Genomic DNA, 18,332 nt, shown 5'->3' with positions numbered 1-18,332 from the left:
TGTGGCATATTGGGATGGGGCCTAGACTGTTTGACAGGCAGTCTAGGTTCAAATCCCATGGGCGTCACCCCTTGCCCGAAGTTTGGCGACTCTGTGGGGTTGAGGGGTAAGCCCTCAGAGTTTTACGCTCACAGGACAGTGACCATAAGTCCGGCAGGCTGAGCCAGCACAGATAGGTCTCTGCGCAATGACAAATTTCATGAGCAATTTATGCACAAAGTAATGCCATTAATGGATGCTGAAAGCACAAGAACTTAGCTCAAAAGCTGGCTGTAAATTTTTGCATATTGCTACAAGCGGCAACTGGAACATACAACAGAATTGAATGGTGATGTTCCAGTTGCCGATATTGCAAAGTATAATACATGAAAACATGAACCTGCATCATAAGGCTCCACTCTGCGTCAAAATTGGAAGGACTCATTAGGTTAACTTCATAATGATAATTGGTTTGGCACAGTCGGAGCTGCTGTTGTCCAAGTAGCTAGTGGTCTGCATAGTGAAATTCCCCAGTGCATTTTTTGATGGCCTCATTTGCCTTTTGAGACTCTGTTCTTTCATCTCTTTTCTTCTTTTCCCTGCAAAATAGAGCTAATTTCTTAATCTCTTGTTAACTATAGGGTAAAATGTTGCCAGGAAAATAAAGGGAAAACAAGTGCCACATTCCAAATTAATTGGAGGGGGGTAGTGCTTTGATTGAATGACACTACCAAGAATAGTGATAAACTTGAAACCATAACCATCATTTTAGAAGGGATAATTTTCTTGTTTAAGAATGATAAGATAAAATCATGGCAAGTTCCATGAAAGTGGACCTATAACAGAAAGTTTATAATGCTTTTGCATGAAAAGTGACTGCAGCAAAAAAGGGCAATGATTTTTCACCTATCTACATATTCCTTCAAGAGCTCCTTTGCTTGGACCAACTTGGAAAGAAGATTGCGATATACATCAAGGTCCCTGTCAACACTCCGCTTGCTCACATTTAAGGCTCCACAAAGCTGCCAAGTTTACAAGACATTGAATTAGAAGTTGAGAACACATGAAGATTGATACCTTAAACAGGGCATCAAAACCCAAAAGATCAACTTTCCAGCAACAGAAAGTTTTGAATCTATCAGTTGGCACTACGATAATAAAAACCAAATTACCAAAATAACTTGTACTATAAGATGAGAAGAAGCTAACAAACATGATCAACATGAGATGAGAATAATTAAAAATAAGCTGTAAACATAACACAGAAAAAAAAACCAAAAAGAAGAACTTGCTCTTATACTTCTTGAATCAACTCAATGCCAATTACATTATGCAACAACACGGCTCTGACAGCTATGATGGTAAACTAGCAAATAAAGCACAGGGATAAGGTAAATTTGAATGCAGGACTCGGCTTTGAATTGGAGCTACAAGTAGCATTGAGCTAACAGATGTACACAACCCAGGCTGAGTCACCCTCCTCGGAACTCGATCTGCAGTCATTCCCCATATTCAGGTGGATTCAATTTAACTTTGTGATTACCAGGATTAAGAAACAATAATTTGAAAATGTTATCAGTGAGGACATATGCTTCTTAAATAAAGCCTAACATAGAAAAGAACGAGCTAAACCATATGCTCAGGAACTTTGGTTCTTAAGCTATATCACGTAGATACAACTGCAGATATGGAGAGAAAACCATTTTATTTAGAATCCCAATATGACTAGTATATTAAGGAATACAGTAGGGGTGTGAAGGTTCAGTATATCAACTATTTATTCAACCATGATTTTGAAGAGAAGGCCTCTAATCATGAAATGAATAATGCAAATTTTTTCCTTTTGTGGAAAGAATGAAAGTAATATTCCTGGTGAAACTAACGATTGGTGACAGGAGGATACCAAAACAGAGAGGCGACCGTGTACAGGAATCGAGATTCCCTACAAAAATTTCCATGTGTTCATAATCAAAGATAGGATTGAAGCCATTTTCCTTTTGCATACAACAAAATGTTAGTATGAATTCTTCCATATATGCAGGAAAAACTTGAGTATTCATCCTCAAATGTCCTCTCATCCCTTACAACCAAATGGTCACCGACTCATTATGCTGAAAGACGCCACCACTTTCAAGCTATCACTCATTTCTTACCTTGGACATCTATCAAGGCATGTAACCTCCATATCTGAATTGTATAATCCTGGGAAGCCCCATCTCAGTAGAAGCTGAAAAGCAGTGACGAAAGATAGGTGCTGGATATTCTTCATCATGGAAGCAAAAGATGCACGAACTTGCTAACTGTATCCCTTCTTTAACGTCAGAGCAAACCAGTGAGAGATGCAACCTCGCAAAAACTCTAGCTCTAAGAGTTTATCTCCAGCTTCATATTATCTTTGCTTGGAAATGGACAATGTCATGGCGCTTTATCTCAGTAGAAGTTCAAATAAACAATATGATTTTTATTTAATTAAATTATGATTTTTTTTTTAAAAAATTTAGAAAAGAAAATTTTGAATGTCGTTTGGACAACAAACACAATCAATACTGCATGAGTCGTAAAATTTGAAAAAACAAATAAAACATTTGACAAGAATCACCTCTTATTAATTTCCATTTTAAGTGGATACAAATTAGCAACTGAACTATATTGAAAGTCTATGTAAATAGTGCTATGTAAAGTAGCCTTGTAAGTTGGTATATACATACCCTCTAAGAGAGTGTTCCTCACTCACATATATAGAGAAACTTTGTTCTCTCATTTCTTAGTTTTCTCCCCTCTAATCCTAACCTCTTTCTTCTTATTTCTCACATTGTCTAACATGGTATCAAAGCTAGAGAGTGCAGGGAAGAGGAAGATTTGAAGCTGGAAGGAGAGGAACCTGGTTCAGCCTGACGTTACCCTAGAGAGGAATGACTGGTCTTTTCAGATCAGTTTTGGTCAGTTTGATCCTACAACTTGATAGGGCTTGATTTTAGAAGATTTACAAATCAAACCCTATTGGATTTGGAGTTGTTTTGGATTTTTGGTGATTTTTTCAAGAATTTCTAGGTTTCTTGAAAAATTCAGTCTAGATTTGGGAAAAACATTGAATCTGTTTCAGTTTTTGGTTTTTGGAGGCTCAAATTGGTTCTATTCAGGTCGTTTTTGCTATAGAAGGTTGGAGAAACTGATTGGGTAAGCTATTTTGGGGTTTTGGAGGAGATTTGAGCTATTTTTGAGGTGTCTATAGCTTGCGGTAAGCCATATTTGGGGATTTCAAGGTATCGACTGCCCCTATTTGCTGTGTTTGGGCTGGACATGTGTTGATTCAGCATCTTTTGTGTATAAAGAGCATATTGTGACTTTCATATGTGTTTTGTGCCTTCCATTTGGCATTTGAACTATCTCTTATTGAATTTTTGATTACCTTAATCTTCTCTATTTTTTGGTAATATTTATTGTGGGGGATATCATGGAGAAGGAAGGGATTCAAATCATCTTAGTCAAGTTAAATGGGACAAACTATGCATATTGGGTTGATTTTTTGAAAGTAGTGGTGGTTGAAAAAGGATTGGAAGGCTATCTTGATGGTTGAAAAACAAAACCTAAAGCTTCTTATGAGGGCACTGTTGTGAAAAGCGTTGAAGCGTAGCGAGGCACTCCACTAAAAACTGAGGCGAGGCGTAAAGCATAAGCCTCAAAATCTCAGATTCTTGGGTCCGTGAAACCGAGGATGGACATGAACATTTCCAAATTCCATAAGGCAAAAGAACCTTAGGCATATCTCAGAGGCAAGAGAACTGGGCGAGACATTATCAACTCACTCAAGAGTGAGAAGTATAAGCCAAGGAAGCATGAGTCAAAGCTCAAATTCTTGCGTCCATGGAATCGAGGATGGACATGAACATTTCTAAATTTCATAAGGCAAAGAAGAAATGGGCGAGACATTATCAACTCACTCAAGAGTTGAGATATATGAGCTAAGAAAGTAAGTCAATCAAAGAATTCTATTCAGATATGCAACGAATCTGGGATGCTCTTGCACTAATGGAGATGCAGAAGAAATGTGAGAAATTTACAAAATGTGTGTCTTGCACTTTATGTCAAACTTGTTTGGGGCTTCTTGATCAACATAAGAAGACACATAGAGTCATTGAGTTTCTCTTGGCCTAGGCCAGAATTTGATAGGATGAGAAGTGCCATCTTGCATCGTTCTTACTTACCATCCGTGACTCAAGTTATTGCTTAATTAATTATAGAGGAGACTAAGATAAAGTCTCTTGGATCTTTCATATATGGAGATAATGTCATGATTGTATCCAGGTAGATGGGTGGCAGAATGAGGGGAAGAGGAGGTCGTAGGACTGGAGGATGAGGGGAGATGGGACTTGGAGGAAGAAGTGGCCTTAACTCTATTCAATGTCATTATTGTAAGGGTTTTGGCCATATGAAGAATTATGGCTCAGTTTTCAAGAAAAAGAAAGGTGGTGCATATGCAACTTCGACTGAGAGTGAGGGTGTAATACTAAAGGATGAGGAGTCAGGTGGCTCTGTATCGATTGATGGTGAAGTGTTGGGTAGTGGGCAACTTCAGAGACTAGAGCAGGTTCAACATCAGATCTAGCAATTACAGCTCCTTGCTCAATCAGTCACGAACCCTTCTTCTTCTGCCACTCCTGCCTCCTCCTCTGGTATTGCTTTCTCAGGTATCTCAGGCCTTTCTTTTGGTTGGATAATAGACTCTGTAGCTTCATATCATATGACACCTCATAAGTCTGTCTTAGCTAACTGTCGTCCATATAGTGACATTTTTCGCACTGCAGATGATCTTCTATGTCTGTATCCAAAGTATGTTCAATTACTTGTGACTCCTATTCTAGTAGTAAATTTAATCTTTCTCAAGTTTATCATATTTCATCCCTTACTATGGATCTTATCTCTGTGGTCAAATTACCAAACTTTATTATAATGTTATCTTCTCCTCTATTGGTTGTGTTGTGTAAGATCAATTGTTAGGGAAGAAGATTGGGATCAGACATAGGAAAGAAGATTGATACTACTTGGATTGAATTGATACGAGGGAATAGAAAGAAGTTATAACCGAATATAGAGCTTTAGTTTTGAATGAGTCTGTTTTGTGGCACCAGAAACTAGGACATATTTTCAGTTCTATGTTGCAAAGTTTAGTATCCTGAGAAAGTTTTGAAAAATCCAAGCTAGTTATGTCAAATCATGTTAAAGATTGTGTGAGTTATAGATTGACTAAGAGTCATGCTCTTGCATTCAAGTCTAGTGATAGGGAATCAGAAAGTCTTTTTTATTTGGTACATTAAGATATATGGGGTCCTTCTATTATGCCAAAATGAGGATTGTCCTATTGTGTGACTTTAATAGATGATTGTGTAAGGTTTACTTGGATATACTTTATAAAAAATAGAAGTGATTTTTTTGAAATCTTTAAAAGCTTTTGCACCATGGTTGAGAATCAATTTGCAGCTAAGATTAAAACTCTACGTATTGACTTTGGTGGTGAATACATTAATTATGTGTTTGAAAGATTTTTGCAAGAAAGATGTGTGGTTCACCAAAAGTCCTATCCTTACACTCCTGAGCAAAATGGTGTAGCTGAGAGAAAGAACATGCATATCTTAGAAACAACTAGAGCTCTTCTGTTTGGTGGAGAAAGTACCTAAAGTGTTTTGGGAAGATGCATTTCAACTGAGCATTTATCAGATAAATTATATGCCTTCTAGAGTTCTTAAAGGCATATCATCTTCTTAGAAACTATATGAAAGAGTTTCAAACTATGATATGTTGAAAGTATTTGGTTGTATATGTTTTGTCCTGCTAGCTGACAACTAAAGAGATAAGTTATCTCCTAAAGTTGTAAAATGTTGTTTTCTTGTTTTTTCTCAAGGTAAGAAATAATACAAGTGCTATGATCCGGTTAGAAAGAAAGTGTGGGTATCCAGACATGTTTTTCAGGAGAATGTGCTATACTTTAGCCAGTATGGAGAAAAGAGAGAGAATGAGAGTGACTTGTCCTTTTTTATTTTCTTTAAAGAAAGGGAAGGTGGGAGAGAGAGAATAGAGAGTCAAGGAGAGAAAGTTCTAACTAAAGGAAATAGGTTTAGTCAGACTTACTCAAGGAGACATGAAGGTGTGATTGAAATTCCATTTTTAAATCAAGTGGAAGAGCATGAAAGTGAAGAGGCCAATCTTGATCTCATTCTTTCGACAACAGATCCAAAACAACAACAACAAAACATAGAATTACCATCTTCTTCTTCCTTATCTTTTTGTCAGGTACGTAAAAGTTCTAGACCTTCTGTACTTCTATCTTGTTTTGTGTCTTATTACTTTTACACCACATCATTGTGCTTTCCTAGCCTTAATCCATTCCTGTGTTGAGCCTGAGTCCTATGTAGAAGCCGCAGAAAATGAGGAATGACAAAGAGATATGATTGATGAAATAAATGCACTGGAAAGAATGCAAGCATGAGAATTAGTAAAACCTCCTCCCAAGAAAAATATTATTGGCAACAAATGGGTGTACAAGGTAATAACAAAGGCTGATGGGTCAGTGGAGAGGTATAAAGCCATATTGATGGCTAAGAGCTACAATTAGCAGTTTGGAACTGACTTCGCAGAAACTTTTGCTCCTGTGGCTCATATGACCACTATTCGTACTCTTCTAGCAGTGGCAACCATACAACAGTGAGACCTTTGGCAGTTATGTCAAGAATGCATTCTTGAATGGAGACTTACAAGAAGAAGTGTATATGAAATTACCACAAGGATACTCAGATCCATAAGGCATAGTGTGTAGACTTCGCAAAGCCCTATATGGTCTCGACCAAGCACCTTGAGCTTAGTTTGAGAAGTTTAGTTCGACAGCGAGGACATTTGGTTTTGACCAGAGTCATCATGATTCTGGCTTGTTTGTAGCTTCCTCTGCTCTTGAAAAATATATATTGCTTCTTTATATTAGACGATTTGGTTTGTAATGAAGTATGCGGAAGAATTCAAGAATGCCAATGCATTCACTATGTCCAACACCGGACAAAAGAAACAAGCATAAGAGAGGAAATCCACTACGGGATATACGAAAGGCCTTACAACAAGGCTACACACATAAAATAAATACCCCTTTTATTGGAGAGGAGCTCTCTAAAAGAAATGCAAGATACAAGGGGGTTCCCCCTTATTTATAAGCCAAGGGAGACTAAAGGGGGCTCCCAATAGAGTCGTTGGGAGCCCCCAATGACTCCATTGTGGGGCCCGGGCCCCTTTAGTATCCCAAATAAAGGTTCTAAAAAATAAAAATAAAAATAAAATAAAAATAAAAATAATAAAAAAAACAGAAAAATAAAAAGAAACAAAACAAGTGCCCCTATCGGGTACTTGTGAAAAGACCATAATACCCCTATCGGGTATTATGGTGAATACATCTATATATATTTATATATATAGATGTATTATTATATATGTTTTAACACCCCCCTCAAACTTTACGGGGAGATGACCGATAGTTTGCCAAGAAGAAACAAGAAGCGAGGAGCAGGAAGTGCTTTGGTAAAGAAATCTGCAAGCTGATATTCCGAAGTGACGTATGGCAGTGTAACTGTCCCACGAAGATATTCATCACGAACATAGTGACAGTCCATTTCAATATGTTTAGTCCTCTCATGAAAGGTATGGTTGCTGGCAATATAGATCGCACTTTTGTTGTCGCAACAAAGCTTCGGAGCACCGAAAATTTTGACTCCCATATCTTGAAGAAGACTTCGAAGCCACACAAGTTCTATTGTAGTAGTTGCCATGGCCCTGTACTCAGCTTCAGTGGAAGACAACAAGACTTTCTGTTGTTTCTTGCATCTCCAAGCAATTAGCGAGTCTCTTAAAAAAACACAAAAGCCAGTAGTTGAGACTCGATCATTTGGGTTTCCTTCCCAGTCAGCATCAGTATAAGCAAGTAAATTTAAGGAAGAGAGTGAGGATAGAAATAGCCCTTTAGTTAAAGTATTTTTTATGTAGCGAATGATCCGAAGCACAACACTCATATACAGAGTTATAGGGGCATGCTGAAATTGGCTTGCAGAGTGCACAACATGAGCGATATCAGGCTTGGTGATAGTCAGATAGGTAAAAGAGCCAATGAGATGCCTGTAAGGCGTATGATCATCCAGCAGAACTCCATCTTCCAGTCGTAGTTTAACATTGATAACCTCGGGAGTCTCCACCTTTTTGTCATCTGAAATCCCATATTTGGAACATATGTCTGCAGCAAGCTTCATCTGTAACAAAATATACCCTCGAGGAGAGTACGCTACTTCTATACCAAGAAAGTACATGAGAAAACCCAAATCAGACATATCAAAATTATGTTTTAACATATTTTTAACATTAAGAATATCACTTTCATCATTGCCAGTGATGATCATATCATCAACATAAAGCAGAAGGATTATGATACTACTACCTGCACGTTTAACAAAAAGAGCAGTGTCAGTATAACATGAACGAAATCCCAATTATAACATGATAGCACTAAATCTATCATACCAAGCCTTATGAGCTTGTTTAAGGCCATATAAAGCTTTTAATAATCGAAGAGTTTGACCTTGGTTAACACTAATTCCCGGCGGAGGGTCCATATATACTTCTTCATTCAATTGACCATTAAGAAAGACATTTTTAACATCTAATTGAATTATAGGTCATTTCTTAAATGATGCTACAACAATTAAAGTTCTAACACTTGTCATGCAAGCCACAGAGGCAAACGTCTCCTCATAATCAATGTCATATTCTTGTGAGTATCCCTTAGCAACTAATCTAGCTTTATAACGTTCTAGGGATCCATAACTTTTTGTTTTGACTTTGTAAACCCACCGACATCCTATAGCTTTTTTATTTGGAGGAAGTTGAACTATTTCCCAAGTTTTAGCCTTATTTAAAGCATCTAGTTCAACTTTCATTGCTTCAACCCAATGAGAAATATTTTTTGCTTAATTATAATGGGAAGGTTCATAGTAAGAATACAAGGCTATTAGACAAGCTCTATAGTTAGGTGAGAGAGTTTCATAAGAGACAAACCTATTAGGTGGAATTGATTCTCTAGAAGATCGCCTAAGGGAGGTTTCTTCTAGGGGTTCATTAAGCCGCAAGAATTTTTCTAAAGCACTAATAGGTTGCGCTTGCTCATGCCGAGTGTATACTTGGAGATTGTCACCATTAGTTGGTGATACCTCAATATCATGAGAATCATTATTATGAATATTTTCTAAAAATTCTGGATGACTTAAAGAGTCATCATTTGAATCTTCCAAAAGATCATTGATAAACATATAATCAATTTCATTTGGTTTTTCCAATATTTCAAAACCATTTTCATCTTCTAAAAAAGTCACATCTTTGGAAACAAATAGCTTATTGTTTTTATAGTCAAAGCATCTATAGCCCTTTTGATTTTCACCATATCCTAAAAATACACATTCAATTGCTTTTGGTGACAATTTATCTCTTTTATGCAAGAGAACAAAGCATTTACACCCAAAAATACGACGACGATTGTAATCGGGTGTTATATTGAAAAGCTTTTCATAAGGAGAGATATTGTTCAATTTTGAAGATGACATTTTATTGATTAAATAGGTGGAGGTTAACACGGCTTCGGCCCAAAAATTTTTAAGAATATTTTTAGAAATAAGTAATGATCTAGTGGTTTCTAAAATATGTCTATGTTTTCTTTCCGCTAGACCGTTTTGTTGAGAAGTTCTTGGGCATGATTTTTGATGACAAATGCCATGTTGTTTTAAATACGATTGAAACTCATTTGATAAGTATTCTCCACCCGAATCAGATCTAAGAATGGATATGCGGCTTTGAAATTGATTTTGAACTTTTTGCATGAAATTCTTTGAAAAAATTAAAAACTTCCGATTTAAGTTTAAGAAAATAGATCCATGCATATCTAGTATAATCATCAATAAAGGTAACATAATATGAATAACCACCTTTAGATAGAACCGGAGATGGTCCCCATACATCCGAATGCACCAATTCAAAAGGTCTTGTTGACACAAAGGTTCTTATAGGAAAATGAATAGACTTCATTTTTCAAAAAATGCAATCTTTGCAATTGATATATTTTTCTTTACAAAACTTGTTTCCAAAAGAAAAAAGATACATTTTAGAGTAACTTGGATGTCCAAGCCTTTTATGCCAAGTTTCAATATTTTTATCTTGGACATAAGTACAAAAAGAGGTATTAGGAAGCGTTAAGTGATTCATAAAATAAAGATCTTCCTTCCTATGGCCTTGCCCAATCCGCTTCCTGGACCGGAGATCCTGCACAAAACACCCTTGAGATGAGAAAGATATTTCACATCCATGGTGGAGAGCCATGAAAATTTGACCAAGAGTATCCTTGAGATACCCGTTTTTGCCTTCATCTTCTTTGGTGGAGGATTCCTCAACAGAAATCACCTTTAGCTTGAATGTCCCATTTAGCTTTGGGCAAACAGGTTTAATATGTCCCGGCTCATAACAATGATGACATATAATCATTTTTCTTCCACCACTCCCTTGCTTACCAAAATGAGGTGGTTTGTATATTTTAACATGATTGCCGGGTTTAGATTGTTAAATTATGAACCTTATTACCTAATGTAATATATATATATATCTTCTTATTTAGTCGTAGGGGTAGTTTCGTCTTTTCTTCCATTTTACGCACATTCACCTTTTGAATGTGTTTGTAAATTCTTTTTAGCTTTTCTTTTTTCTTTATTTTTCCTTTTTTATTTTTTGTACTTAAAGGAACCTTGGGGGGCACTCAAATAGACGTTGGGCCCCTCCAACGGTCACATTTGTGACCGTTGGAGGGGCTCCAACGTCTATGAGTGGAGCCCCTCCAAGGCTCTTTTTTTGTGTGGTTATAAATAGGGGCTCTCCCCTTGTATTCTTTAATGGCTTTGAGTCAAAGCCCAAGTTCTCAATAAATCGATTCCATTGTTTTTATGCCTTTGTGCATTTGTGAGTTGTGCCTTTGTGCACAAGTGTTCTTAAGTGTTCTTATTGTGTATTCGTGGTGGGTTTATTATCAAGAATATTAAGGTCTTGATCCTAGTATATTGGTGGAGATACTTTTACATAGATACGGCAAGAACTTCATCTATGCTTTTACTCATGCTATGCCTAGTCTCTTCTTGAGTGATTTCGGCAATAGCCTCCTTTAAAGGAGGAAACATAGATCTATGGAGGAGTGAGGATGGAGTGAGGATCTAACTTGTTCAAATTCGGGACGAAGCCCAAATAGAAATTGAAACAATCTATCGTGTTCCATTTGCTTTTGTCTTAGTTCCACATCCTCCGTAGCCACCCATTTAGGCTCTAAAAGAGCCAATTCATCCCACAAAGGATTTAGAGCACTATAGTAATCTTGTATGCTCATGTCGCCTTGTTTTGTGGTTCTCACTTTTTCTTGCAAAAGTAGGCTCTTGCAAGATCCTTTTGGGTATACATACCCTTCATAAAGAACCAAGCTTCATTTGCCCGACGGAATTTTGCAATATTTGCACATACCTTAAGTTCAACGTTATTCATAAACCATGCTAGGATTTTTGCATGGTTGCTCTCTCAATCTTCCATTTGGTGATGATAATCTTCAATGGCATTGAGACGAGCATCACCTTCAAGCGCTTTCTTTTGATCTTCTTCCATCTTTGTGAGCTTAAGTTGGGGTTCCGAAACGGTTCCCATTACATAACCCCAAAGCTTCTTGCTTTTGAGATTATTCTCCATTGCGGATGCCCACATCATATAATTTTTCCCATTAAGCTTGAATGATAGGTCGATCTTGACTTCCATTGCTACAAAATGAAGATGTGAAATAAAAAGGAAGTAGAGAGAGACAAGATTTCACCTTAGAGAATCGTATGACTCTGATACCATGTAATGAAGTATGCGGAAGAATTCAAGAATGCCAATGCATTCACTATGTCCAACACCAAACAAAAGAAACAAGCATAAGAGAGGAAATCCACTAAGGGATATACGAAAGGCCTTACAACAAGGCTACACACATAAAATAAATACCCTTTTATTGGAGAGGAGCTCTCTAAAAGCATTGCAAGATAAAGGGGGTTCCCCCTATTTATAAGCCAAGGGAGACTAAAGGGGGCTCCCAATAGAGTCGTTGGGAGCCCCCAACGACTCCATTGTGGGGCCCCTTTAGTATCCCAAATAAAGGTTTTAAAATAAAAAAAACAGAAAAATAAAAAGAAACAAAACAAGTGCCCCTATCGGGTACTTGTGAAAAGACCATAATACCCCTATCGGGTATTATGGTGAATACATCTATATATATAGATGTATTATTACATATGTTTTAAGATGGTTCTCACTGGAAATGACATAAAGAAGGATGAAGAGACCAAGAAGAAACTGACCAATATATTCGAGATGAAAGATTTAGGGCGTTTGAAGTACTTTCTTGGGCTTGAGATAACTTACACTTCAAGGGGATTGTACTTGTCCCAACATAAGTATGCTAAACAAGATTGACAGATGATTCAAAACAAGTAAATTCCCCCATGGAGGCAAATTTGAAGATGAGAGCTATTGATGGTGTTGAGCTAGAGGATCCTGTTATATACAAGCAATTAGTTGGGAGCCGTATATATTTGACTATATCTAGACCAGATATAACACAGACAGTCCATGTAGTAAGTCAATTTATGAGTGCTCTCCAATCAGTTCATTTGGCAGCAGTGCTCAGGATCATCAAGTATGTCAGAGATTCTATAAACTATGGTATGTTTTTCTCATCTTCGTCGAGTAAAGAGTTGACAGCTTTCTGTGATGCTGATTTTGGAGTCTCTACTAGGGATCATCTTTCCACTATAGGATTTTGTGTTTTTCTTGGAAGCTCTTTGATCTCATGGAAGAGCAAGAAACAACAAAGGGTGGCCTTGTCTGCTGCAAAAGCAGAATACAGAGCGATGACTCAAGTTGTGGCTGAGATTATTTGGATTCAATGATTATTAAGGGATTTGGGAATTCCATGTGAAAAGAAAACTCAGTTATATTGTGACAATATGAGTGCTATTCATATTGTAAAGAATCCAGAGTTTCATGAGCGCACTAAGCACATTGAAATAGATTTTCATTATACAAGAAGAGCATATGAAGATGGAATTATAGCCTTACAATATGTCAGCTCAAATAATCAAATTGCAAATATGTTTACAAAAAGTCTTTTTCCTTTGCATTTCAGTTCTTTCCTTTCCAAACTTGGAATGATTCTTTTACATCCTTTCAAGTTTAAAGGGGAGTATTGAAAGTCTATGTAATATAGTGTAGCATAGTGCTATGTAAGGTAGCCTTGTATGTATAAGTTGGTATGTACATACCCTATAAAGAAGAGGGCATACTAGTCATTTTATTTTTTACCTTTATGCGCTATTAAAGGGGGGTCGACCCTCTAAGAGAGAGTGTTCCTCACTCACGACATCTATAGAGAAACTTTGTTCTCACGTTTCTTTGTTGTCTCTCCTCTAACCCTAACCTGTTTCCTCTTATTTCTCAAATTGTCTAACAAACTAAAAGGTTGCTTAAAGGAAAGCAAATTTAAGAACTTAAAAAACGTTAACTTCTAAAATCAGCCTTCCTGTATAGCCTAATCTTACAGTACTAATTCTCTCTAAAAAAACTCTTGCAATGCTAATCTTCACAGCACCTCGAGAAAAGAAAAAAAAAAAGGGAACATTGTGGAACTCCTTGAAGCTGAAAAAGGTGGAGAATATAGTTGTCCGAGACTCCGAAGTGAGGATCATCAGTAGCAACAAATGCATGGACAAAGAAAAAATTAATTAGATCGCAACCAAAAAAATATATTTCTTTGGGCATTGCCATAGGCATTAGGGAGTCATTATCAATAAAATTAAGCAATATGTTTTGCCCCATACATAGACAGATCTTATGAAGTAATATGTTTGGGAAAGGAAAACTTTTGTGATATACATGCAGTTTTTAAACACCAACAGTTAATCTACAAGATGAAAATCTCATAGAAGCAAAAACATACTCCAGCATGCAGAATCAGGAAACAATTTTAAAACTCCTACATCAATAAATTATTTGGGATTTTTTTTAATGCTCCTGACCTACCAATCTCTCAATGCAGTTGAACACATTGTATTACTGTGGGATAGTTTCTAAAAAAATTCAACAAGTTGAAAATGATAATTTCCTCCAAAAGAAGAAAAAGGGGGCAAAAAACGCCTGAGAAATCTCATTTATTTATTTTCCACTACAATGAAGAATAAAAACATGGATCTTTTTCATAATTAGAAGGCAAGATATTACTTTCAACAAATAGTTGAAAAAAAAATCTATGGCACGAAAAACCTTTTCCAGGACAGCTGGCTCTGTTGCATTTGTCAGCTCAAGAAGACGGAACAAGCCAACTGCAAAGAATCGGCTATAGCTGAAATTCCCCTTACCACCAGCACGTTCAGAAATATCCTTTAATATAGCTTCAACTTCTCCTTCGCTTGATGGAAATTCAAGTAGTGAAGCTGCGGTCTGTGACCGAGCCCATTCTTCCAATTTTTTAGCATCATTCCTAACAGTGGATAGAGCAAGTCAACATAGTCTATCCAACTGATGAAAAAGCAAACGAAAACCAAAGTAAAAAGGGCACAGTGATTAGCACTTCATAAAAAAAGTATCTGTCAGATCCTTAACACAAAGCAGTCATTGTACTCGCTATAGACTGTAAAATCCAGTTGTATACTATAACATTATTGTCAATGCTACTATTCATGGCCTTCGATGAGGATTGAGCGATTACTTCTTAATTCTTATTAAACTGTCTAATAACCAATCAACTTTTCTTGTCCCTTTATTTTCTTTAATAGCAGCAAGCAATAATGCAGACATGAATATTAGAGGGATTGTTTTCTTCCATACCTATATTGTTCAGGATCCTCCTTTAGTGCCTCGATATATGCTTTAAATATCAAGTCTCGATCTTCATTACTAGAGTATCCTTCCATAAGCTGATCATAGACAGTTACAAACCCAAGTGAAAAGACAGCATCATATTGATATGTCTTCTTATATCGCATCAGGTGCTGCTGAACAATCAGTTCTTGGAGAACAGTATTGTACACACCAGGAATGGGCCTCTTGTAGGAGTTAAGAAAACCTTTTTTCGTTTCAGCTACAGTAGGCACATCTGCAAGATGAATCACATAATTGGTTCCATGATTTTTATCAGGGTACAAGAACTTAGAACTATAATCATATCTATAAGGTCAGTTTCCCGAAAAAATGGAAAACAGAAAAAGTAGAAAATTGGGTCTGTCCATAGTCCATACCCTCCTACCACGGTAGGAGAAACCAGTCATTCTCTCTCTCTCTCTCTATATATATATATAGATAGATAGATAGATAGAGAGAGAGAGAGAGAGAGAGAGAGAGAGAGAGAGAGAGAGTCACTAGAATATGTTTACCGGAGTATGAATGCAGATTTTCATTTTTTTTTCTTGAATCTCATCGTACGGATGCAATCTACATGCTTGGTTTTGTGGGAACCGACTCTCAGATTGGCTGATTATGATGCATAACAGGATCTTTTAAGACTTGAAAATCGATGGCTCAGAATTCTCAGAAATATTTGAGCAGCCAAAAATAATATTTTTTCGTCGACAATACACGTTCCAACAGTCGATTCCTAGCAAATGGAGCGTTCACACTCTGGTAAATACTCTCTCTCTCTCTCTCTCTATATATATATATATATATATATATATATTTGTGTGTCCGATACTCCAAGCAAAAGTTAATGCACCCCTATAATGCATACTTTAGATACTTTCATGTATATCGGTCACAAATCTCAAAAATGTCCAATGGTCCAAGCAAAAGTCGATGCACCCGTATCATGTGTGCTTCAAATACTTTCATAACCATAACATAATGTTGGCAAATGCTCCATGTTTTCAGCCAAAGACTCAACCTTTACACTAGAAAGTAGCAAGAACACAAGTTTGACCTAAAATTCCACAATTCTTATCATTTCATTTGTCCTAAATTGTTCTCGGAAGGAGCTTACAAATTGATAGCCATAACCTCAATCCTGACGAATGCTTCAATGCAACTGAAACTAAAAATTGTCCACTCACAAACAAAATCTCAAGTTCAAACTTGAAAGATTTCCCTTCACCACACTGGCGGAGACAGGGGTGGGCATGGGTCCCAGAATTAGAAACCGGAAAAAAATTCTTCTGACGATGTTAAAGAAAGAATATGCGTCCATGTGTGTTTTCTTCTTCTGATGGTAGTGCTAATCTTTTCCCTTAATTTTTTTCACCTTATTGAATTGTGTAAAAACCACAGAAGAGACGGGTTATTAGTTAGTGGGAGTTGGAGTTCTCTCTTGTGAATATTCAACGAAGATCTGTGCGTTCCCCCCCCCCCCCCCCCGGCTTCTTCTTTTGTCACTAGTTCTTTGTGAAACCGTGTAACCTACGTTTATGGGGAACCCGGCTCCACTCATCCCTATATCATCCTCTGTGGTCATAACTCCCTCTGGGATCTCATTGGTACTAAGTTGTTTTGATCAATCTGGCCCTATCGATGGGTTCAACACGGTTGGTTTAATAGAAATCAATCTTTTGATAGTGTTCTTTAACAAAAAAAAACATGATTTTCAATTTATTTTGACAGTGTTCTTTAACAAAAAAACCATGTTTTTATTAATGGTTATTGATTTTTGAATCAGCAAAAAGTCCTGCACATAAGTCGGATTCTGTCTATTCAAATGCCGATCTTCACTAAATGGATGATGTAGATCACATACACAGGGTCCAATTTGATGAAAACAACTTGCATCGGTGAGGTCCTAATGACAGGAATGGCGATATGGATGACTGGAACCTAAATGTGGTTATGGGTGCCATGCAAAACACTATGTTTGCTTCACTAAATGGAGGAAAAGAGGGATTGAAAGTGTGTTCAGAATGATGAAACCAGATGGTACCATCAACTTGATGGCCATCGCCTTCTCTGGCCAGGGAGGCCGTTTCTAGAAGAGCATGTCAGATCTATCACTCACAACCAAAATTTCTTCTGACGATGGGTGGGCAAAAAATTTCTGGCTCCCCCACTGGTCCGAATAAATGGATCGGACTTCAAGACCATAGCATTATCCCCGAGACCCAAAATCTGCCCACCCAACGAAAAACTTCTGGCTCCGCCATTCACCATGTGGTTTCCTTTCCTAATGCTCGAAAATTCATCACAATTCACGAATCACAGGCACAGTACAATGAAACCAAGCTCTGTATCCCCAATCCCTAGATAAAACCTGATTTAAGTTGAAATCATTGCTAGCTCAAGTCCAAATTAGGCTAATTAGTCAAAAATCTCATTCAATTTAACGTAATAACTACTCCAAGCACCAAGGATAAGAATCATGACATTAGATTTTAGATGAAGCAATTCACCAATTCCGATCAGAAAAATGTAAAACAAATTATTTATCTCAAATTAAAAGTAACTCTTCGTTTAAGAAGGACCTAGGGTTTACGGAAGGGAAGTACCCGCGACGGACGCCACACACCGGAACCGGGAGTTCGAAACCGGCGTGGCGACGCGGACGAGACCGGGCACGCAGAAGAGGGGTCGCGGCCGGAAGACGTCGAGATTCAACGATGAAACGTAGTCGGGAAAGCGAGATCTCGACCGCCCTCCACTTCCCGACGCCTGCTGCTGCCCCACGGACGAGACAGAGAGGGAGGAGATCGCTGCCATCGTTCTTCCTCTTCTTCTTCCTTCGGAGAAACAGCCAGTAAGCTTTTGCAAATAGAGGGGCAGTCTTATCCCTTTTGAAAATATATCTCCCGGAGCAGCCAATTAGAGACCGACGCTTGGCAAGGATTGAGCGGGATCGCCTGGGACGCCTTGGTTCGATGAATCCGATGGAGGATGTCCCGGTCATATTTAATATCTCCGAAAACTAGTGATATTCATTTTAAACCATACACGTGTTCATTTTGTGTGGTCCCCACGCGACGGGAAGAGAGCACAGATGACACGATTTCCTCTCAGATTCTTCACGCCTATGTCATAAAGATTGGTGGTCACAAGGACACGTAATGCGAGTGCGAGTTCAAGTCGCAAGTTCGATTTTTTTTTTTGAAAAAAGGTTAAGAAGACATAAATTTTTTAATTTTTAAATTAATAAAAAACAATTTTTTATATTTTAATAGTGAAAGTGTCTTTTTATTAGAAATTGATCATAAAATATTCAAACAATAGTCGTACATGTCGGTGTCTGTCATAGGGTCTGAGCGTGT

General features: G+C 37.4%; 1 protein-coding gene across 1 annotated transcript; it reads right to left on the bottom strand.

The window, feature by feature from the left end:
* Positions 1-207: 207 nt before the first annotated feature.
* On the bottom strand, positions 208-17,826 carry LOC149827670 (protein THYLAKOID FORMATION1, chloroplastic-like). Its single transcript, XM_090019548.1, has 5 exons — positions 17,577-17,826; positions 14,941-15,208; positions 14,377-14,593; positions 886-1,001; positions 208-578 (listed from the first exon to the last, which is right to left on the bottom strand). The coding sequence occupies exons 1-5, from the start codon at positions 17,785-17,787 to the stop codon at positions 485-487; spliced, it is 906 nt and encodes a 301-aa protein (XP_089875674.1). The 5' UTR covers positions 17,788-17,826; the 3' UTR covers positions 208-484.
* Positions 17,827-18,332: the final 506 nt, after the last annotated feature.

The sequence above is a fragment of the Nuphar pumila genome, chromosome 10 (genome assembly GCF_984573655.1).
Source record: "Nuphar pumila chromosome 10, dmNupPumi1.hap1.1, whole genome shotgun sequence".
Lineage (NCBI taxonomy): Eukaryota > Viridiplantae > Streptophyta > Magnoliopsida > Nymphaeales > Nymphaeaceae > Nuphar > Nuphar pumila.
This window is presented reverse-complemented; position numbering and strand designations above follow the sequence as displayed.

Coding starts and splice junctions, on each gene's coding strand:
- LOC149827670 (XM_090019548.1), bottom strand. CDS start 17,787: ATGGCAGCGATCTCCTCCCTCTCTGTCTCGTCCGTGGGGCAGCAGCAG. Junction 15,209..17,576: donor GTGTGTGGCGTCCGTCGCGG/GTACTTCCCTTC, acceptor TTCATCTTGCAG/ATGTGCCTACTGTAGCTGAA. Junction 1,002..14,376: donor AGCCAGCTGTCCTGGAAAAG/GTTTTTCGTGCC, acceptor TAAACTTGGCAG/CTTTGTGGAGCCTTAAATGT.